The sequence below is a fragment of the Papio anubis genome, chromosome X (assembly GCF_008728515.1).
Source record: "Papio anubis isolate 15944 chromosome X, Panubis1.0, whole genome shotgun sequence".
Lineage (NCBI taxonomy): Eukaryota > Metazoa > Chordata > Mammalia > Primates > Cercopithecidae > Papio > Papio anubis.
This window is the reverse complement of record NC_044996.1, coordinates 34521777-34544181: the sequence shown is the minus strand read 5'-3', so window position 1 is coordinate 34544181 and position 22405 is coordinate 34521777. Positions and strand designations below refer to the sequence as shown.

General features: G+C 42.5%; 1 protein-coding gene across 2 annotated transcripts; it reads left to right on the top strand.

Annotated features, from left to right (window-relative positions):
* Window positions 1-8655: 8655 nt before the first annotated feature.
* UBE2A (ubiquitin conjugating enzyme E2 A) lies at window positions 8656-19562 on the top strand. 2 transcript variants are annotated; one of them, XM_003918200.3, is made up of 6 exons: window positions 8656-8939; window positions 9085-9165; window positions 9559-9584; window positions 16321-16410; window positions 17721-17809; window positions 18269-19562. In XM_003918200.3, exons 1-6 carry the CDS (start codon window positions 8896-8898, stop codon window positions 18395-18397), a joined length of 459 nt encoding a protein of 152 aa, XP_003918249.1. In that variant the 5' UTR covers window positions 8656-8895; the 3' UTR covers window positions 18398-19562. The 2 variants fall into 2 exon arrangements, with proteins under 2 accessions (XP_003918249.1, XP_021788282.1); XM_021932590.2 differs by lacking the exon at window positions 16321-16410 and having other exon boundaries at window positions 8714-8939.
* The last annotated feature ends 2843 nt before the right edge of the window (window positions 19563-22405 follow it).

The window sequence follows — 22405 nt, the reverse complement described above, 5'->3', positions numbered from 1 at the left end:
TCTCTGCCTCAGCCTCCTGAGTAGCTGGGATTATAGGCGCCCGCCACCATGCCCAGCTATTTTTTTTTTAGTTTTAGTAGAGATGGGGATTCATCATGTTGGCCAGACTGGTCTTGAACTGCTGACCTCATGATCCACCCGCCTTGGCCTCCCAAAGTGCTGGAATTACGGGTGCGAGCCACCGCACCCGGCTGAACTTCACTGTTGACACTGCTGTCAACAATAACACAAGATAGATTCAAGTTTTTTGTTTTATTTATTTTTTTTGCAAAGTACCCGCTGTTACTTTTTTTGCAAAGTACCCAATTGATAACTATAGGATTTTAAACAACTTACATTTTGACAAGTATTGTACATTTGTCTAAGCCTTTTCTGCTCCATACATATCTGTAATACATCTTAGCAGATTCTGCTTTAGACTGAATTGAATTAGTATTTTCTTGATTTCTTTGAAAATACTCCCATCTGCAGTTGTTCTACACAGACCATACACACAGGCCAATTTTTTTTTTTTTTTTTTTTTTTTAAAGACAGAGTCTTGCTCTGTCACCCAGTCCGGAGTGCAGTGGCACAATCTTGGCTCACTGCAACCTCTGCCTCCCAGGTTCAATCGACTCTCCTGCCTCAGCCTCTTGAGTAGCTGGGATTACAGGCGCGTGCCACCATGCCTGGCTAATTTTGTGTGTGTGTGTACGTGTGTGTGTGTGTGTGTGTGTATTTTTGTATTTTTAGTAGAGGCAGGGTTTCACCATGTTGGCCAGGCTGATCTCAAACTCCTGACCTCAAGTGATCTGCCCACATTGGCCTCCCAAAGTGCTGAGATTAGAGGCGTGAGCCACCGTGCCTGGTCCAATTCTTCAGTCACTTTAAACTCAACATTGACTCCTTGAGTAAAAAACAAAAACTAAGCAATACTGGCAAACATTCAATTTGTTAGGAACCAAGGAAAATCACTTGAAATCATTTGCTTTGTTTTTGTTTTTGTTTTTGAGACAGGGTCTTGCTCTGTCACCCAGGCTAGAGTACAGTGGCATGATCACAGCTCACTGCAGTCTCAAACTCCTGGGCTCAAGTGATCCTCCCACCTTAGACTCCCTAGTAGCTGGGACCACAGGTGCACACCACCACACCAGCTTTATTTATTTATCTATCTATCTATTTATTTATTTATTTATAGAAGCAAGGTATTTCTATGTTGCCCAGGCTGTTCTTGAACTCTTGCGCTCAAGCAATCCTTCTGCTGCAGGCTTTCAAAGTGCTGAGATTACAGGTGTGCCCCACCGTGCCTTGCCCTTTTTTTGTTTGTTTGTTTTTGTTTCTGTTTTGTTTTGATGTTGCTTTCAATGTCCTCAACTCTTGGAGCCACTGTTCTTGCTGAAAGGTGAATAGTCTTCAACAGGTTTTATTTTTCTTGAGCATATTTCTTTGACTTCTGCAACCGAACACAGTTTAGCTCAATATCAGTAAATGACTTTCCTTGCTTGGCTAACAAAGGAGCCACTCAGAAACTTACTTTGGCTACAGGCTTATTTTTATTTTTTACTTTTTTTTTTTTTTTTTTAGATGGAGTCTCCCTCTGTTGCCCAGGCTAGAGTGCAGTGGCGTGATCTTGGCTCACTGCAACCTCCACCTCCCAGGTTCAAGCAATTCTCCTGCCTCAGCCTCCTGAGTAGCTGGGATTATAGACGTGTGGCACCACACCCAGCTAATTTTTGTAATTTTAGTAGAGATGGGGTTTTACCATGTTGGCCAAGCTGACCTCGAACTCGTGACCTTGTGATCCGCACACCTCAGCCTCCCAAAGTGCTGGGATTACAGGCATGAGCCAATGCGCTTGGCCTATTTTTTAGTTTTATAATGAATTTTGCTATAATAAGATATTCTACTTAAAAATTTAAATTGTACTGGCCATTGCTCTCCTCTGAGTTGGGAATATTGTGATGAATGCTTAGTCTGGTAACATTGATGTACATTATAATATTGTAGCAATGTGATGGTGTCATTGTGTAACAAACACAATGCTCCCACATCTAATTTGGCAATTAAGTAATCCACACTCCATTGTACCTTAAAAGCAAGACCTTCAAAGCCCACTTTCTTTACTTTTGACACAATAGGTATGCACTTGTAACTTTTTTTTTTTTTTTTTTTTTGAGACGGAGCCTCGCGCTGTGTCACCCAGGCTGGAGTTCAGTGGCGCGATCTTGGCTCACTGCAAGCTCCGCCTCCCAGGTTCACGCCATTCTCCTGCCTCAGCCTCCGAGTAGCTGGGACTACAGGCGCCCGCCACCACGCCCGGCTAGTTTTTTGTATTTTTAGTAGAGACGGGGTTTCACCATGTTAGCCAGGATGGTCTTGATCTCCTGACCTCGTGATCCACCCGCCTCGGCCTCCCAAAGTGCTGGGATTACAGGCTTGAGCCACCGCGCCCGGCCTACTTGTAACTTTTTTAAATGCCATGGTAGATACATGTAGATACATGTAGATACATGGTAGATACATGTAGATACATGGTAGATACATGTGGTATTCAATACACTGTGGAGTTATGCTGCATTCCTGCAATTTGTAGTACTTGGAGCAGCAGTATGAGGTGATGAGAGCACCACACACAGCCTCTGTCACTCACCTCTGCCATTGTAGCACAGATGCAGCCACAGCCAATACAGTAGGCCCTCCACATCTGTGGATGCAGGACTCACAGATATGGAGGGCCAAATGGGGGACTTTAGCATCTGTGGATTTTGGTATCTGAGACAGACCCTGGAACCAATCCCCTATGGATACCAAGGGATGACTGTGCATAAATGAAAGAAAATGGCTGTGTCCCAGTGAAACTTTATTTATGGGCATTGAAATTTGAATTTCATGTAATTTTCTTTTATTTATTTATTTATTTATTTATTTATTTATTTATTTAGAGATGGAGTCTCGCTGTCTCCCAGTCTGGAGTGCAGCGGCCCGATCTCTGCTCACCGCAAGCTCTGCCTCCCGAGTTCATGCCATTCTCCTGCCTCAGCCTCCCGAGTAGCTGGGACTACAGGCGCCCGCCACCACGCCCGGCTAATCTTTTGCATCTTTAGTAGAGATGGGGTTTCACCGTGTTAGTCAGGATGGTCTCAATCTCCTGACCTCGTGATCTGCCCACCTCGGCTTCTCAAAGTGCTGGGATTACAGGCATGAGCCACCGAGCCCGGCCAAATTTCATGTAATTTTCATGTGTTACAAAATATTATTAAATCTTTTGACTTTTTTCAACCGTTTAAGAATATAGAAAACCATTCTTAGTTTGTAGGCCATAGACAAATAATGGCAGGTTAGATTTGGCTGTAGTTTGCTGAGCCCTGGTCTGGTGGATGTGGCTGGTTTGACTGAATTCCCATGTACAACATGGTAGACATGTGTATTAGTTTCATATTACTGCTGTAACAAGTTACCACAAACTTGGTGACTTAAGACAACACAAATTTATTACCTTAGAGTTTTGGACATCAGAAGTCCAAAACCAGTATCAGCGGTCTAAAGTCAAGGTGTCAGCAGGTCTGATTGCTTCTGGGGGCTTCAGGCTTCCATCTTTTGCCTCTTCCCACTCCTACTGCAGACATACTTTGGCTCCTTCACTGATGGCCACATCACTCCAGTCTCTGCTTCAGTCATCACATGGCCTCCTCTTTTACTCCTACTTCATCCCTGGTATAAGGACTGGTGTGATTGCCTCAGGTCCACCCCTTTAATCCAGGATAACATCCTCATGTCAAGAGTCTTAATTTAATCACATCTGCAAAGTCCCTTTTGCCATGTAAGGTAACATATTCACCAGTTACAAAGATAAGGAAATGGAGATCTGGGTGGGGGGGCGGAGGGGGCAGGGTTGTGCATTATTCGGCATACCACATCATGTCTTTGTTTTCTTTGATTCAGTAATTTAGCAGGTAGTGAAATTCTTTTTTTTTTTTTGAGACGGAGTCTGGCTCTGTCACCCAGGCTGGAGTGCAGTGGCGTGATCTCAGCTCACTGCAGCCTCTGCCTCCCAGGTTCCAGAGATTCTCTGCCTCAGCCTTCCAGGTAGCTGGGATCACAGGCACGCACCACCATCCCTAGCTAATTTTTTCATATTTTTAGTAGAGATGGGGTTTCACCATGTTGGCCAGGCTAGTCTCGAACTCCTGACCTCAGGTGATCCGCCCGCCTCGGCCACCCAGAGTGCTAGGATTACAGGCGTGAGCCACTGTGCCTTGCCTGAAATCGCATTTTCAAGGCCTTAATGTCTCCATTTCCCTCAACTTTGATATTCCCCTCCCTCCATCCTAACCTCTTTGTCTCTCTCTCTCTCTCTCCCCTCTGCTCCCACTTATGTCCTAGAGGCTGAAGATGAACAACATACTACAAGTTGTCAAGAGCAAAAGCACACACTTTGCTAACTGTTGCTTCCTAAAAGTGATTCTCTTGAAATATTTTCTGAGATTATTTGAGTCAAGAAAGACCTTTCGATTTTTATTTTCTGTTGGTGCTTTGTTGCTGTTTGTGCTAAATTTTATCAACAGAGGTGAAAACCGTAGGAAAATAAAATTCATTTGCCTTCACTGGATAACAGAAATACAAACTTACAGCCTGATAAGGCAAGAAACGATCTTTAATTTCGTCTCCTAACCCAAAATAGTTCAGGAAAATAAAAATCTATTTTTCATGTTGAAATCTTCATGAATGAAATTTCACAATTTTTTTGGTTTTTTTTTTTTGAGACAAGTCTTGCATTTTTGCCCAGACTGATCTCAAACTCCTCACTTCAAGTGATCCTCCCACCTCTGCCTCCCAAAATGCTGGGATTACAGGCATGAGCCACTGTGCCCAGCCCACTTTTCTTTAAATTGAGGAGATTTGTCCTTTCCGGACCCCTGCTCTTGGGTAGGGGTGGTGCTTGGCTGTGAAGAGGGTATTTCTTCAAGATGTCAAGGTCAAAAGAGGGTAGAAAGAATGCTTGGCCAAACTGCGCTATAGTTAGTATGTTCTAGCCTGATAATCATCATGCTGGAAAACAATCTTCTGTATCGCTGCTTGCTATGACAACCCTGCTTCTGCTGAGGAATGTGGGGGCACGGTGTTCCTGCAATGCAGTTTCATTCCTTAGTCAGAGAATGCTATTCCCATGCAGGTGCCCGGGGCTTCCAACCATTTGGGTCATGCTCCTGAGTTTTTGTTTGTTTGTTTGTTTGTTTTTTGTTTTCTGAGATGGAGTTTCGCTCTTGTTGCCCAGGCTAGAGTACAATGGTGCGATCTCGGCTCCCTGTAACCTCCACCTCCCGGGTTCAAGCAATTCTCCTGCCTCAGCCTCCGGAATAGCTGGGATTACAGGCACGCACCACCATGCCCGGCTAATTTTGTATTTTTAGTAGAGACGGGGTTTCTCCATGTTGGTCAGGCTGGTCTCAAACTCCTGACCTCAGGTGATCCACCCACCTTGGCCTCCCCAAGTGCTGGGATTGCGGGCTTGAGCCACTGCGCCCAGCCGTTAGTTTTCTCGATTATGTAGTCCAAGGAAGGAAGAGAAAGGGGGTTTCAAAAAACAGACAAGCTCACAACAAACTTACATACATCTATATCCTTCAATAAATTTCAGACATGTATATCCAGTAACAGGAGCTTCTCAGTCCCTTTCATACTCTCCAGTATGGTACATGCCATTTCTTAATAGGGTATTTTCTCTCTCTCTCTTTTTTTTTGGTCTGGTTCTGTCGCCCAGGCTGGAGTGTAGTGGCATGATCTCGGCTCGCTGCAACCTCCGCCTCCTGGGTTCCAGCGATTCTTCTGCCTCAGCCTCCCGAGTAGGTCGGACTACAGGTCCTCGCCACCGCACCCAGCTAATTTTTTTGTATTTTTAATAGAGATGGGGTTACCCCATGTTGGCAAGTCTAATCTTGAACTCCTGACCTCAGGTGATCTACCTGCCTCAGCCTCCCTAGTACTGGGATTACAGGCATGAGCCACCGTGACTGGCCTCAAAAGGATATTTTCAATGCATCTCTCTCATGCTCAAACACCTATAAAAGCTGCCTAAATTCCCCAACCTCGCATTTGAGGGCATTTAATCAACTTCTGTCACTCTCACTTTTCCTAGTTGAGTTCTCATCATTCCCCAGCCAAGAATCTCTCCATTAGCCGAGCTCATCTGCCCACTATTCCCAGAATATGGTTTAGCTCCATGCCCTTGTCTGTGCCATTGCCCTCACAGAAACTGCTTAAGTTCTTCTCTCTCAAGCTCTGCTTTCATCTCTTTTGAAACAAAATTGAAATACACCCATTTCAGGAAGCTTGTCCTGATCCCACCAGAATGACGATTCCTCTGCTGCGCAATCTCTCAGCATCTGTGGTTTCACATACTTCTACAAGTTGAGGATCCCAAATCTGAAAATCCAATATCCCAAATGCTTCAAAACCTGAAACTTTTATAATGCAAATAATTCCAAAATCTGAAAAAACAAAACAAACAAACAAACAAAAAACTGGAAATCTGAAACCGTTCTGGTTCTGCTGTTGCTGTTATAGGCAGACTTCTAAGATGCTGCCCTCCCCTAAGATTCTTGGTCCTTGGTATATACGCACACTTTCTCCCAGTTATTAAATGAAATAGTAATCTAGGTTCTGCAGTGGCAAAATTGAGCAGATGCAATAAAGGTCCCAAATTAGATGTTTTTAAGATAGGGAGATCATCCACAGGGTGGGTCTGACATAATCTGGTAAGCCTTTAAAGTAGACTGTGCTCTTCCTGAAAACAAGATTCAAAGAGTGAGAGGGATGTGGTAGGAGAGAAATTCTCTGTTGATGACTTTGAAGATGGAGTAAGCCACGTGGCAAGGAATGCAGGTGGCCTCTAGGAGCTGAGAGTAGTTCCCAGGTGGCAGCTAGTAAGGAAATAGGGACCAAAGTCCTACAACTGCAATGAACCGGGCTTGGCCAACAACTTATAATTTGTTAAGCAGTGATGAAAACGAATATGCTCGCTTTTGTAGATCTTGCTTTTGTTGATTTCATATGTGTGTATGTGTGTGTTAGTAGACTGCAAGTTCCTAGATGAGAGGAAAAAAAGTTTTTTTTAAATTTTTGTACCCCCTTCCTACTACAGCCATAATGTGATGCTATTAGGGAGACTTGCCTTAACTGATATATTGGAGTTAATGGGAGATAGAAATCCTTGACCATGAAAGTACCTGTTATTAAACAGCAGCTAGAATTACTACCATTGTCAAGTGCCTCCTGCTTCTCATGTTAGAAACAAATTCCTGCACATCTGATATCTTCTGGACATCTTCATGGGGATGTCTCACCAGTCCCATGAACTCAGTAAGTCCCACCCAAAATTTCCTCTCCCAAACTTGTCCCTCTCTCTCTATTCTGTAATTCTGTTAATGGCACCTTCAAATCCCCAGTTATCTTGGGGCTTAGAGTTTCAGCCTCTGTTGACTCCTTCCTCTCTCTTGCCTCCATATTCAACCTGTTGCCAAGTCCTCCCCATTCATTCATATCCTACTTGCCTTTACTGTCACTGCCTGGTTCAGTATCTCACACCTAGATACTGCAAGAGTCTCCTGCCTGCTCTCTTGAGACCAATCTCTGATAAGCACAGCTCTAATGATGTCACTTCCCTGCTTAATGGACTTCCAAGGAATCCATTAGCTTGGCATTCAAAACTCTTGATGACTTAACCCAAACCTACCTTTCTCCTATTTTCAATAATTTTTAAATGTGTATTATGCCTATCTTCTAAGTTATTTTGGGTTGACCTTTAAAAATTATCCTTTAAAACTGTTACTGCTTTTGCAGGTCCACGGACTGTGACTCTTCCTGCAACCTGCAGCTTTTCCACGTTCCTTTTACTTCAGACCCACTGTCCTTGCAACTCCCTGCAGTCGGATAGTCTTATACTGTGGACTCTTCTGAACATATAATAGTCGCTTGGCTTGTTGAACTACCAAGGGGAAATGTGGTTCCAGAGCCAAATTGTGAGTGCCCAAAGCAAAACAAAACAAAACCAAACCCTACTCTGCCTGCCTTAAGCTCCCATTCCCTCCCACAGGACATACAACACCATTTCATTCTGCCCTGGGGTGATCATTGGCCTAAACGTTGAGCGCCCAATCCTGCATTCAATCCCACAGCCCCGCCCCGCCCGCCGGTCATAGTCAAGGCCGATTTATTCTTTTGATTTTTCGTGATTTTAACCAATCACTCTGCTCCGCACCCCTCCGACCCCAATCTCCGGTGTCCGCAGGGATTGGGCACCCTAGAGTTGCCGCTTTTTGAGAACCGGTTTTACCTCCGCCCACTCCTTCGTCCTCTAGTTTGGGACTTCCAAACTTCTCCCCCCTCCTCCCCGGGCATAGTGCGCGCTCTCATGAATGATCTGGTCACAAAACAAAAAAGGAGAGAAAAAGAAAAAAAGGAAGAAAAAAGAGAAAAAGAAAAAAAGCCGAAAACTTCCCAGGGTTTGCCTTAGAATTAGCAGGTGGGGATGGACCCCGTTCCACCACGAGGTCCTCCAGCGCCCCGGGCTCCAGCGTACCCCACGCCTCTGAGCTCGCGGCCCCGCCCCCGGCCTCCTGCGGGGCTTTAATGACATAAGCAACTTTCCTCGCGCACCCCCCGCCCCGTCTTGGTACGGCCTGTCCGGCGCTCGACGTTCCACCCCCCTCTCTCTTCTCTCAGGTTGGTTCAGCCCCCGTCTACACTGGGGTGGTGCTTAGCCGGCGCCAGACCGACCCTCGACTTCGGAGAGGCAGCGCGGTGCCTCTGGGTGCTTCCGCCTCCCCTTCTCCGGCTTCTTCAGCGTCCTCGGCCTCGTCGCCCGCCGCGGGAACCCGAGACCCCAGTGTATGCCCCACCCCTGACCCCGCTCGCGACATGTCCACTCCGGCTCGGCGGCGCCTCATGCGGGACTTCAAGAGGTAAACCGAGGGGACGGCCGAGGCCGGGGGTTGCGAGCCGGGGCACAGGGCGGGTCCCGAGGCGCGCCGGGCGGGGAGGGCTGGGGAGCGGCCGGGAGCGGGCGCCAGTGCCGGCCTAGGGGGACCCCTGTCTGTCTTCCCGAAGGTTGCAGGAGGATCCTCCAGCCGGAGTCAGCGGGGCTCCGTCCGAGAACAACATAATGGTGTGGAACGCGGTCATTTTCGGGTGAGTCTGCGTTCGTGGCGGTGGCGAGAGAACGGGGGACGCGAGCCCTCTCGGTCTGCGCTCCAAGGCGGGCCCCCCGTGGAGGCCGAGGGGGTAGGGGAAAATGTTTGGGTCTGGCTGGGCCTAGGCGCCTCCCCGGAGCCTGTGCCTCGATTAGCTCAGTTCCCGCTGCCAGGGGGAACCGCTTGGGGTTCTAGGGGGGCGGGGCGGGGAGTGGTGGCGGTTAGGCGCGGCGGCCTGCCCTGTGTCTCTGAGCCCGGGACATCTATTTGTAGTGGCTTCCGACTCCGGCAGCGGTGCGGGAGGTGGCAGAGCTCGGGATAGCCATCTCAGATGAAGCAGGGAGAAGGGGGCCCCTTAAGTGGGAACTGACCATTTTTCTCTGTGTTGCAGGCCTGAAGGGACCCCGTTTGAGGATGGTAAGAGAGAGTTTCTTTACCCACTTTTCAGGAGCCTGATCATCTGGGGAATGGGTTCCCACTCATCCTGGAAGTGTCTCCTGCTTAGGAACCTGGCTCTGCCTAGTCTCTGTCTGCTAAAGGCTTGAGTGGAATGCAGTGTGTAGCTGGTCGTTCTGGATATTGTATGCTTGACTAGAACTTCACCTTTCTTCTTGCTTTCTTAAAAAAAAATCTGGGGAAGGCAGTCACTTTTTAAAAGGAGCAATCATAGCACTGGTATTAAGGATTTTTGAGGCTTGGGCTGTGATTCTGCTAAATTCAGCCCTCCATCACTGAATTAGTATAAACCCAACCAGTTGCTGATAGTCAGCAGAGACCCCAGAGACCATCTGGTTCAGAATTCTACCCTAAGGGCAGGAATTGTGGTCAGCAGGTGCTTGGTAGATGTGTGTTGGATGTTGAGTGGATGCAAGCGTCCCTTCCATTCAACTGTCTGGTTTCTACAATCTGACATTGAATGCCTGTCAGCCTCACTTGTCTAAGATGGTCTTAAATGCCTCATTTGAGTACAGTATTGTTTCTTATTTTTAAGTGAATTTACAGTGTGTGCTTTCATCAAGACGTTATGATCAGTAATTTCAAAGCAGCTTCACAATTGAAGTTAGCCTCACTGTACCCTTTTGATCAGTGTCCCGCCTACTTGAAAGTACTACATGTACCAGTAGGTACATAATTTTTAAGTGATTTAGGTTTAACTTTTAAAAACACATGTGTAAATTGCTTTTTAAAAACTTTATGATTTTAGATAATTATAGATTCATATGCAGTTGCAAGAAATTAAGAGAGACACCCTTTATACCCTTAACCCAGTCCTCTCCCCAAACCCTCCCGTTTGGTAACATCTTGAATGACTAGACCCTATCACAACCAGAAAAATGACATTGATAGTTCTGCACTCAGTTGTGTGTGTGGTGTGTGTGTGTTGTTGTTTTTTGAAAGTTTAATACATTTAAAGGATGATTAAAGTATTTGAACTTATGAAATTCTTTAATATTTGAGGTTTTTTAAAAAAGGAAAAGGATGTTTCTGTTATTTTTTTTCCTCAATGATTTATCTTCATTCGGTCACATAGCATTTATACACACACACACACACTTCAGTTTGAAGGTGGGAACAAAAACATTTCTGCAAACTACTTAATACATACTTATGTTGCTGAGCCGGATTGCTTTTTGATGCTACCAGTCCGCAAAATGTTGTGAGGTAAGTCAATATCAACTAAGTCTATAATTCATCTCAAGTAGTTAGATTTCCCCAGGAAACTGTGGACAGTCACCTGAATATTTTTAGCTTCCTCTCTACCTTTACCCCCTGGGTAAATATCATTGCTCTTCAGGGCTGCAATGAAAAGAAATGACAGCAGGAGACAGTGATTGTAAGGGCATACTACTTTGGTGCAGTTAATCATTTGAACTGATTTGTAGCAAGAAACTATAGCTAGACTTAAATTTTCCTCTACCAGATTGGCACTAGTTATTTATTTATTTATTTATTTATTTATTTATTTATTTATTTTTGAGACGGAGTCGCGCCCTGTCACCCAGACTGGAGTGCGATGGCGCGATCTCAGCTCACTGCAACCTCCGCTTCCTGGGTTCAAGTGATTCTCCTGCTTCAGCCTCCTGAGTAGCTGGGATTACAGGTGCACGACACCACGCCCGGCTAATTTTTTGTATCTTTAGTAGAGATGGGGTTTCACCATGTTGGCCAGGCTGGTCTCAAACTCCTGACCTTGGGATCCACCCGCCTTGGCCTCCCAAAGTGCTGGGACTACAGGCTTGAGCCACCGTACCCAGCCAGCACTAGTTCTTTATACCTGAGATTTAAATGTACAGATTAACTGTGTATTTGCTTTAGCTCTAGTAGGCTTTGTTTTCATTGGCTTCTTTTTTCCTCATTTTACTCTGTTTTATGCTGGGCACAGCTTTATTAATAGTACATCGCTTTGCTGGGGATTGGCTACCTAAATATTTCAAGGGTGCTTCTCTTAAGTGGTATGAATTGAAAAGGTACTTATGGAGTCCATTATCTACCAGGACTGTCACCTTTGACATTACTGGTACTATTTTTGATGATGTGTATCTCCATCCTAGCATTACTGAAAGGAATTACTCAGGCTGATTTGTTCTGTTGAACAGTCTGCTACCCATGGATGCTTCCTCAGGTATCTGGAACACTGTGGTTTTGAGATGGAGTTTTGCTCTTGTCACCCAGGCTGGAGTGCAATGGCATGAGCTCAGCTCACTGCAACCTCTGCCTTCCAGGTTCAAGCAATTCTCCTGCCTCAGCCTCCCGAGTAGCTGGGATTACAGGCACCCGCCACCACGCCCAGCTAATTTTTGTATTTTTAGTAGAGGGAGGTTTCACTATGTTGACCAGGCTGGTCTCGAACTCCTGACCTAAGGTGATCCGCCCACCTTGGCCTCGCAAAGTGCTAGGATTACGAGCATGAGCTGCTGTGCCCGGCCTTAACCATTTTTTGAATGCCCTTTATTTACAGTTGGGGACTTTACAGTTAGAGAAAAGACTGATTAGGGATAAGTGGCATAGTTGATTTTGCTGTTTCCAATGTATTATGTTAATTAAGAACCCCAAAACTACTTTTGCTTCTTCGTTGTAAACTGTTCGTTATGGAAGTTTCTGGAACAGTCAGGTCCTAGTTAGAGTGATGAAATCTTAAGAAAAGCAACACTTAAGGGTATTTTGGTTTAACTTCACACAATAAGAGGAATATATTCTTAAGAGCTTACACTACCAAAACATTGGGGAGAAATGCTTCCTCATCAGAATATCTTGGTATACATGCTAAATACAAAGGTTATGGAATATAATCTTCATCACATAATCTAAAAATTGTTAATAGACATGGTAAGGTACTGGTATTTGCTTTTCATAATAGATGTGTTCTTTAGAATTGGGGTATACATCTTTTTTATTTTTTTTAATTTTTGGAAATATTTCTGAGTCATAAAATCGTTTTCAAAATGAATCTCTAAAGTCCACTAAGAGTATTTTACAGATAAATCCTATGATGAAGAGTTTTGGATATTACTTGAAAAATGGATTTTCAGGCCGGGCGCGGTGGCTCAAGCCTGTAATCCCAGCACTTTGGGAGGCCGAGGCGGGCGGATCACGAGGTCAGGAGATCGAGACCATCCTGGCTAACATGGTGAAACCCCGTCTCTACTAAAAATACAAAAAACTAGCCGGGCGTGGTGGCGGGCGCCTGTAGTCCCAGCTACTCGGAGGCTGAGGCAGGAGAATGGCCTGAACCTGGGAGGCGGAGCTTGCAGTGAGCCGAGATCGTGCCACTGCACTCCAGCCTGGGTGACACAGCGCGAGACTCCGTCTCAAAAAAAAAAAAAAAAAAAAAAAAAAAAAAAAGAAAAATGGATTTTCAGTCATCAAAAATAATTTTGAAGTTACATGTATTTTGCTTTCTTCTCAGGGGTCACAAACTGGTGGCCAAATAGCAGAAAACACCTGCAGGTGTGTTTTCTTTGGCCAACACAGTATTTTCCAAAACTTGACTTTGTCAATGTCTTTAGGCAGAACATATACTCCCTCTAGTTCAACCTTATCACTCCTTATTGCCATACACCAAAATTATATAAACTTAACACGTTTATATAATTTTGGTGGTCTCCCTGTATAGATGGATTAATTGATACTTTCCTTACGATGTTTTAGCCTCGGGAAGATGAACAAAATTAGTATACATTATGTACAACCATGGTGAGGCTTACATTTTCAGTTATTTTAAAGCCTAGCCTTCTAAATATTCAGAGAGTAAGCTCTAGTCTCAGACTGCATAAAATACTAATTCTGGGATTTTAAATTCCCTTAACATTTGTTTAGAGCTTAGAAATTACATTGAAGGTTATACTAAACAGGCTCTGATTAATGTGACTAAAAGTGCAGTGAAGTTTTCACCCTCTTTTTAATGTGTACCTTGAATAAGATTTGGGTTAAGTCTTAATTTATATTCAAGTAGACATAAATAGGTTGCTTCACTTCTCAAGATATTAAGTGAACTGTTTTAAAAGACTTGTGATTAACTTCTTTGGTAGCTAGGTAATCACCTAGTTGAACTTCTGGGCAAGTGTATGCAGAAAGCTCAAGTCAAGGAACTTGTGAGCCACCAACATAGGTACTCAACTTGCTTTGCACTGTGAGTGTTTGATGTAGACCTAAAAGTACTGTTTAATATCTGAATGCCTTAATTGTATATTTCTTACTGATAGTTAAGTTCTAATTTTTGGGTTTTGCCTCCTTCAGCTGAGTCTAGAGATGTGAAACTTTAGAATTATTATAGCAAAAATAGTTGCTCATGGTTTTGGAGCACTTAACTTTGTGGCACTATGCATATTTCTCTCATTTAAACCTCACAACAATGCTGTGTGGTGGGTACTATTATTAATCTCATTTTACAAATGAGGAACTTAAGGTTTAGTCAAGGAGCACACCTTCCCCGAAGTCTCACAGCTAGTAAGTACCAAAGCAAGGACTTGGGCCCAGACCTGTCTGACTGCAGAGCTCACGCTCTTAGCCAGTATGTTGTACTGTTTTTGCTTATGGCTTCCCTGTGTCTTGCTTTACTACCTTTAGATATCATATTTAGTGATGGTTTTAAAGTAGCTGGGATGTCCATGTGCTATTACATCTTCCCAGTTTTAGAGCAGCGTCTCTTACTCATAATTTGGTCAGATTGCAACATCGATCCAAGTGTGTTTACACTTGAGATCATAATACATAAGGAAACTCAAAGTTTGGAACTCTAACATGTTCCCGCTTTTTCTTGCATATTATAATGTCAATAAATACTAATTCAAGCCTGTAATCCCAGCACTTTGGGAGGCCGAGACGGGCGGATCACGAGGTCAGGAGATCGAGACCATTCTGGCTAACACGGTGAAACCCCGTCTCTACTAAAAATACAAAAACTTAGCCGGGCGTGGCGGCGGGCGCCTGTAGTCCCAGCTACTCGGGAGGCTGAGGCAGGAGAATGGCGTGAACCCGGGAGGCGGAGCTTGCAGTGAGCTGAGATCCGGCCACTGCACTCCAGTCTGGGTGACAGAGCGAGACTCCGTCTCAAAAAAATAAAATAAAATAAAATAAAATAAATAAATAAATACTGAAAAGGAAGAACTGTGCTTTCTTCCTCAGAAAGAGGAAGATTTATGACCAGGTGGTGATAAAGGTGAAGTATATTCTGATGGACATACTTCCATACTTCTAAAGGGCATATGTTTGTCCATTCCATAAGATTTTACTTTCTTTCCTTAGTTATAATACATAGTATCTTCAGGTCTGGCTTTGAAAAGAAAATAGGGAGTAACAATAGTTTGAGGAATATAATGTCTCTATATGTTGCATTTTATATTATTATGAAGCTTTGAGACACTTATTCATACTAAGGGCAGCTTTGTTAGCAAATCGTTTCCAATGAGCTTGCTAAAAACAAACTTTTTGATATTGCTTTGTCACGGATCTAGTCCTAGAATGATTATAGTCTTCTCTCTTTTTCTTAAGCAGTGATAAACCTTTTAATGAGAACAAAAAGGAAATAAATTGCTAACTCTGAAGGAACCAGTAAGAAATACACCGAAGTGTGGTCTGTTGTTTTAGAATAATTTGTTAAATGGACCAGAGTAATACAGTGGAACATGCATTACCTTATACCATAGAGTAACTGATTCTTTTAAGTTTACTTGAACAGATTTCAGTGAGGAAAAAACATTGCTCAATTGTTTTCTTGAATTTATTCAACAAACAATTGAAAATAATATTTTAAAGGACATAATCTCCTCAGATCACATCTTAAAATTCTTGAATGAGATCCAGTTTGTCCATGCCTTGTAAGTAAGTTTATAACCTACTATGCTTTAGGGCCTCCTGCTACCTTAGGTTGACATATATTTAAGAAAAATAATTTCATTTCAATAGTAGCGTAAACAAACATTAGAAAAATAAATTTGCTGGAAACGTGAATGCAATCTAAACAAAATATGATTTTAAAATTATTTCTGCCATTAATTCCTTCCATATGTGTGAATAATTGAGTTGATTTTATAGTGAAGTACCTTATGAGCCATACTTAAGGGTTTCTGAGAAGGACTATGAAGTTTTTCCTGGCTTAAATTCAATTAAGTTTTCATTATAGCATCACTATGACATGAAAAGGAACCAGAGTGAACACTTTTATACTTACTCTCTTCTATTTTAAAAATAGCTTGATTATGGATTTGTATTCTGGCATTGGTTTTTGAACCTTTGTGCCTTCATTCTTTCCAGTCTGTTTAAAAATCACTGGATAGTTTAAGATGGCAGCTGACTAAAATAGGCCTTTGAGGTCTTTTGGTCTTCTAAAGGAGGAAGGCCAATGTTTGGGCCCAGTTTCTTATTTTAAGGATGTTTTCAAAATGTACAGTGGCTAAAGTTATCTTGTATGCAGTAATTTTGTGTTTATGATGGCTGTCTTCAAGTTTGGGGGAAAATAATGGCAAAACAAAAAATCACATTTGAGTAGTTCTTAGAGCAATTCCTAGAGATGTATTTCTTACCTGGCCTCTCCTCTCTACCCTGTATCTTTGCATTATTTAATACTTGGAAAAACCCACACAGCATTGAAAACAAAGTACAACTGAACAAAGTGATAAATACATTTTCTTAAATCTTTCTTTTCTAACTACAGGAACATTTAAACTTACAATAGAATTCACTGAAGAATATCCAAATAAACCACCTACAGTTAGATTTGTCTCTAAGATGTTCCATCCAAATGGCAAGTATCACTTTTAGTACAGTGTTTTAAACTACTATAGTGTTTATTATGGAGTATTCCACATTTCCTGTGTATTTTGTGGTGCCTGAGTATTTGTTTAGGCAGCTTGCTGCTTCCTGAAAGCTGAACTTGTTCTTGGTTTTCTGTGGCTGTCTTGTCCTAGAACTGAAGCAGTGGAGTTATTTTCCCTTTGCTTGGAGTCTGGGAGCCTCCTGATTTTGATGATCTTTGTCATTTCCTTATTAAACAAAACGAAGGATGCTCTTGAGGTTTCCTTTTAATGCTAGGCCAGATTGGGATAGTCTTGTGTTGTAATTATTTTCATTAGCATTTAGAAAAGTAGTTTTCATTGGATGCATATCAGAATTACTGTGGAACATTTTAAAAATGCAGATGCCAGGCCGGGCACGGTGGCTCAAGCCTGTAATCCCAGCACTTTGGGAGGCCGAGACGGGTGGATCATGAGGTCAGGAGATCGAGACCATCCTGGCTAACAAGGTGAAACCCCATCTCTACTAAAAATACAAAAAATTAGCCGGGCGTGGTAGCAGGCGCCTGTAGTCCCAGCTACTCGGGAGGCTGAGGCAGGAGAATGGCGTGAACCCGGGAGCTGGAGCTTGCAGTGAGCTGAGATCGCGTCACTGCACTCCAGCCTGGGCCACAGAGCCAGACTCGGTCTCAAAAAAAAAAAAAACAAACAAATAAAAATGCAGATGCCTTCGCCTCACTCCAAACCTACTGAATAGGATTCTGTTGTTGAGGGCCAGGCATACGGTATGTCAGAAAAGCACCACAGGTGATTCTAACTTACCGCTTTGCACTTTTTAAAATAGTAGTAAGCCTAGAACAGCTTGCCTTTTATTTAGGTTAATGAAGTATTTTTCAGGGTATCAGATATTTTTATCTTTTTGTCAAAATGAAATCTTGTGAACTCTGAGCGATCTTTTGTTATTTCAGATAGGCGATACAGCCTACAAATTTGGTGGAATGAATTTCCCACATGTCTGGGGATAGCTAGGGACCCTGTTCAAAAATGTTTGATTTCCTGGATAATAGGGCAGTCTTTTCCAAAGGATGAACACTAAGTATCTTCCAGTTTTATGCTGATCACATCTGACATTCTCTGATCATCCTGATTATTTCACTAGTGGTGGTTATGACTCATCTTTTTAGGCAGTTAACTGGGAAGCAACCTAGGAATCTTTTTAAAACTTCAAAAGCAAAGTATTCTTGACTATTTTTGTTTTGTCTATAATGTTAAAACCTTAGTGGTCTTGTTACATTTAATGTACCTACTTCTTTGTTCTTAGTCTATGCAGATGGTAGTATATGTCTGGACATACTTCAGAACCGTTGGAGTCCAACCTATGATGTGTCTTCCATTCTAACATCCATACAGGTGAATTTTTCCTTAATGTGACGAACTATAACTTTTAATATGTTTATATTAGCAATTGAATTGTTTTTGAAAGTCATAATGTAATAGACCTTTTTATTTTTGGTCAAAGCTTGTTTGTTTTATAGATTAAAAGTAGACCATTAAGACCCAAGTCAGCTGGGTGCAGTCGCTCACACCTGTAACCTCAGCACTTAGGCAGGCCAAGGTGGGAGGATTGCTTGAGCTCAGGAGTTTGAGACCAGCCTGGGCAACATAGTGAGACCCCATCTCTCTTTAAAAAAAAAAAAAGACCCAAGCCACATGTGTTTTCCTAGCTACTAGCAGATTCATGTAACTCTGGGTTTGCGTGCTAAAGACAAGAAATGTAGCTGTACTTAGGACAATTCAATTGAGTGTCACTACCTTATAAAATAGCTGTTTTGCATTAAGTAACGGACATTTAAAAAATTGTCTCTTTAGTCTCTATTGGATGAACCCAATCCCAATAGTCCAGCAAACAGCCAGGCTGCTCAGCTGTACCAGGAGAACAAACGGGAATATGAAAAGCGTGTTTCTGCAATAGTAGAACAAAGCTGGCGTGATTGTTGACCCCGGGTACAGTTTAAAGAAGAAGCTGGCCATAAGAAAAATATATATTGATGTGTTTGTCACTCCCTACTCCTGTCATTACATTTACTTTATTAAAAGCAAAATAGCTGTTGTGCTGTTTCCATCTTCCTTGCCAAGTTTTCCTACCCCTTCTACCCTCTCCTTAAACATCAGAAAACACCCTCTGTGAAATCAAATGTACTGTACCTGGGTTACTTGCAAAAATTACTAATGCTTCAGTTTTTCTGTTGTATTTCATTTCCAGTTTTCAAGCAGTTATTTTTATTACTGTACTTTAAGCTTTTAAGATGAATTGTTATACAAGAGGTGCTTATGCTTAGCTTGATGACCAGGATGTTATTTTTAATGAAATGATTGCTGAGTGTTTCATCCTGGCTGGTCCTTCACTTGTGTTGGATTTAGAAGTGAATGTGTTTGGAATATGGCCTACAGAGAATAGAAACAAATCCATGTAAACAATTTTGAAGGAGGAATGGGAGCTAAAAATCCTGTGATACTAAGATCTCAGTCATATGAATTACAGGATAGTATTTACTGGCAAGGAGAATGTTGAAGGACTCAGCTAAAGGAGTACAGCAATTGTAGTAACTGACACATCCTCTCTTTGCAAGCTACTGACAGGGCACACTCATGCTAAGTTTCAGAATATTGGTCTTCTGGGTTTTTGCTTTTTAAAAGAGGTGTGGGAGCAGAGGAATGGAAACATGCATGAGTTTTTGAGCTAGGGAAAGTTGGAGATCCTTTAATCTTTTTAAAGGATCAGTGCTGCCCTAGATGAATAAACTCAATTGTCCATCTTTATTTTAGAGTTTTAATGAATTCAAGGAAGGGAACACAGCATATCTGTGGCCAACTGTTTTCCACTCAAATCCTGAGTTATTGCTGCATGCTTTCATTTCTTCCCTTTCAGCATCTGAGAACTTTAAAGCCAACGTCTGCAATCTGTTTTTCGATATTTATACTTTTAGATATATAGTACCTTTAAGTAGCAGTATGGGACAAGGCTTGTAAATGTTTTGTCTAATGTTCTATTGTCACCTTTTATGCATTTATCACTTCCAAATCTAACTTTGCACAAGTAACCCATGTAAAAAAAATGTACATTTTTCAAAGTTGTAAATAAAAATAACCTTAAAATTTCATAGTCAAGGTATCATTGTTGTTTTTTTCTGGTTTGTTTGTTTTGGTTTGGTTTTTTTTAGCTCAGTATAAACTTTTTGTATTGGTTTCTTATTGGGATCTCATATCTACTCATTTCCCCCCTCAAACATTAAGGTAAAAGCAAAAATACTCATTCTGGGAATGGAAAAAAAAAGATACTTCTGGAGAGAACCTTTTTTTTTCTTTCCAGTCGTAAGTGGTAATGCTTTTTAAACATTAACAATATAGAGCTGGGTGCAGTGGTTCATGCCGGTAATCCCAACACTTTGGGAGGCCGAGGCGGGCAGATCACGAGGTCAGAAGATCGAGACCATCCTGGCTAACACGGTGAAACCCTGTCTCTACTAAAAATACAAAAAAATTAGCCAGGCGTGGTGGCACGCCCCTGTAGTCCCAGCTGCTTGGGAGGCTGAGGGCAGGAGAATCGCTTGAACCCGGGAGGCGGAGGTTGCAGTGAGGCAAGATTGTGCTACTGCACTCCAGCCTGGTGACAGAACGAGACGCACCCTCAGAGACCAAGATCTAACTTGTTGATCCTGACATTCCACCTCTTTAAAAGCCCTAGCTCAAAAACAAACAGTACCAAACTACTAGATTTTTTTTTTTTTTTTTTTTTTGAGACGGAATCTAGCTCTGTCGCCCAGACTGGAGTGCAGTGGTGCAATTTTGGCTCACTGCCACCTCTGCCTCCGGGGTTCAAGTGATTCTCCTGCCTCAGCCTCCCGAGTAGCTGGGATTACAGGTGCCCGCCACCACACCCAGCTAATTTTTGTATTTTTAGTACAGACAGGGTTTCACTGTGTTGGCCAGGCTGGTCTTGAACTCCTGACCTCATGATCCACCTGCCTCGGCCTCCCAAAGTGCTGGGATTACAAGTGTGAGCCACCGCGCCCAGTCTAGATGGTATTTTAAATCCTATGTAAAGTTTGGGAGTACAGATATCCTCAATTACTTTGATTAAACAAAACTCTGCTTTCTTCTGAGGAGCAACCCATCTCATTTTAAAGAGGCAAGGACAATGACTTTGTAAAAACTACCACCTCTTCGTACTTGTTTGGTTGGGTGGATGGGGCTAAATGAAGTTAAGTCCTTACGATGCATGTATCCCATTCATCTTTTAAGACATGGTACTTGAAGCCTCAGTATGGAGAAGTACAATCTGCACTAATTACCACATTACTTGGATTGTTTCACCTAGGAACAATGTCCTTCAATTTGCTTAATATTTTCCCTCAAGTCCATTTCTGCTTCAAAGTAGAACCACATTAAATTTTTCTAAATATTTTCCCTCAAGTCCATTTCTGCTTCAAAGTAGAACCACATTAAATTTTTCTATTTGGTGGATTAGTTTTGCATTAACTTTTTCATCCTGCTATGTGGCTGAGTGCTTTAAATATTGACACTGTTAATCATACCTGAAAAAATGTAAGGCGAGACTCAGAATGGTCAGGTTTAATAACTTTTTTCTTTTGTACACCTCCTGAGAAACACAATACCCAATCTCTTTCATAGGATAATCCGTTTAAAACGTTACAACAGAGCCAACAAGCTGACCTCCCAAAAACAACATATGCATGGTCAAAGCCACCACAAACCATTCATTTGAACATTTTATGCTAATTGCCTCTTTCTCCCTTTAAACACCACAGGCTACATGTATTGATAACAAAGTTAATGAAAACAAATTTGCACGGTCCCTTTTTCAAATGGCAGTCAGGTTTGAACTTTTCAATTCTGCATGTGCTGATGTGGGGAAGGAGGTATGATGAAGAACCAAAGCTGCAATTAGAATCCTTTATTTAGGACCCATCTCCAGCTCAGGGGTTACTCATAGCAAAGAGAATGCATTGTATACTACTAAAAAAGAATCCCAACAAAAGGCATGATATTTCCATTCATTTTGCAATCAAAGGGGAGGAAAAAAATCCAAAAAGTACATCTGTGACACTAAAAGCTAGATATAAAATGGAAAGCACAGTTAGTTCTTCAGTATAAAAAACAAGTAATCCAAATAAAATTTGAAATTGCTCATGTACCTGTGCAGATTTTATAGAAGGTTTCTGGGTTAAGAATGACTACATTTCAAAGAAAGGGAAAATACAGTAACCAACTGAAAGGGGACAAAATGGAACAACAGCAAGCTTGTCAGCAGCTCATTCATGCCAACGCCATTCTCAACATTATTTTATCCTCAAGCAAGTTTTAGGTGATTTTGCTCTAATTCTGTATCAGTATCACAGATCCTAAGAAGTTAGGCAATCTGGCCCCTCAAATCCAGTAACCAAATTTGTATCTACTTGGCGCAATTATTTGGGAGCCTTCCTAACTGTAATTACCTTAATATTCTGTTCTGTTGGACTCACCTAGACAAACCAGATTCACATTTAACATTCCCCTACCTTTCCCCGCCTCAAAATCATTTGGGGAAGAAGAAAGAAATCTAAAGAGAGTAATCAGTCCACTTTTCATATCCCTTAATCCCAAAGCCACTCTTACTCAGAGAATTGAAGGCAGGTTTTTTCTAACTCACAAATTCAACATAGCTTCTGAAGGCTGGTATGAACCTTGTAAATGAAAAACAAAACAAAATTGTAGTCCAGGTGTAGTGGCTCATGCCTGTAATCCTAGCACTTTGGGAGGCTGAAGAGGGTGGGCTGTGTAACTCCAGGAGCTTGAGACCAGAATCCCATTTCCACTAAAAATACAAAAAATTAGCCAGGCCAGGTGGTGTGCACCTGTAGTCCCAGCTACTCGGGAGGCGGAAGTTGCAGTGAGCTGAGATTGCGCCACTGCACTCCAGACTGGGTAACCGGAGTGGGACCCTGT

Coding starts and splice junctions, on each gene's coding strand:
- UBE2A (XM_003918200.3), top strand. CDS start 8,896: ATGTCCACTCCGGCTCGGCGGCGCCTCATGCGGGACTTCAAGAG. Junction 9,166..9,558: donor TGGAACGCGGTCATTTTCGG/GTGAGTCTGCGT, acceptor TCTGTGTTGCAG/GCCTGAAGGGACCCCGTTTG. Junction 9,585..16,320: donor AGGGACCCCGTTTGAGGATG/GTAAGAGAGAGT, acceptor TTCTAACTACAG/GAACATTTAAACTTACAATA.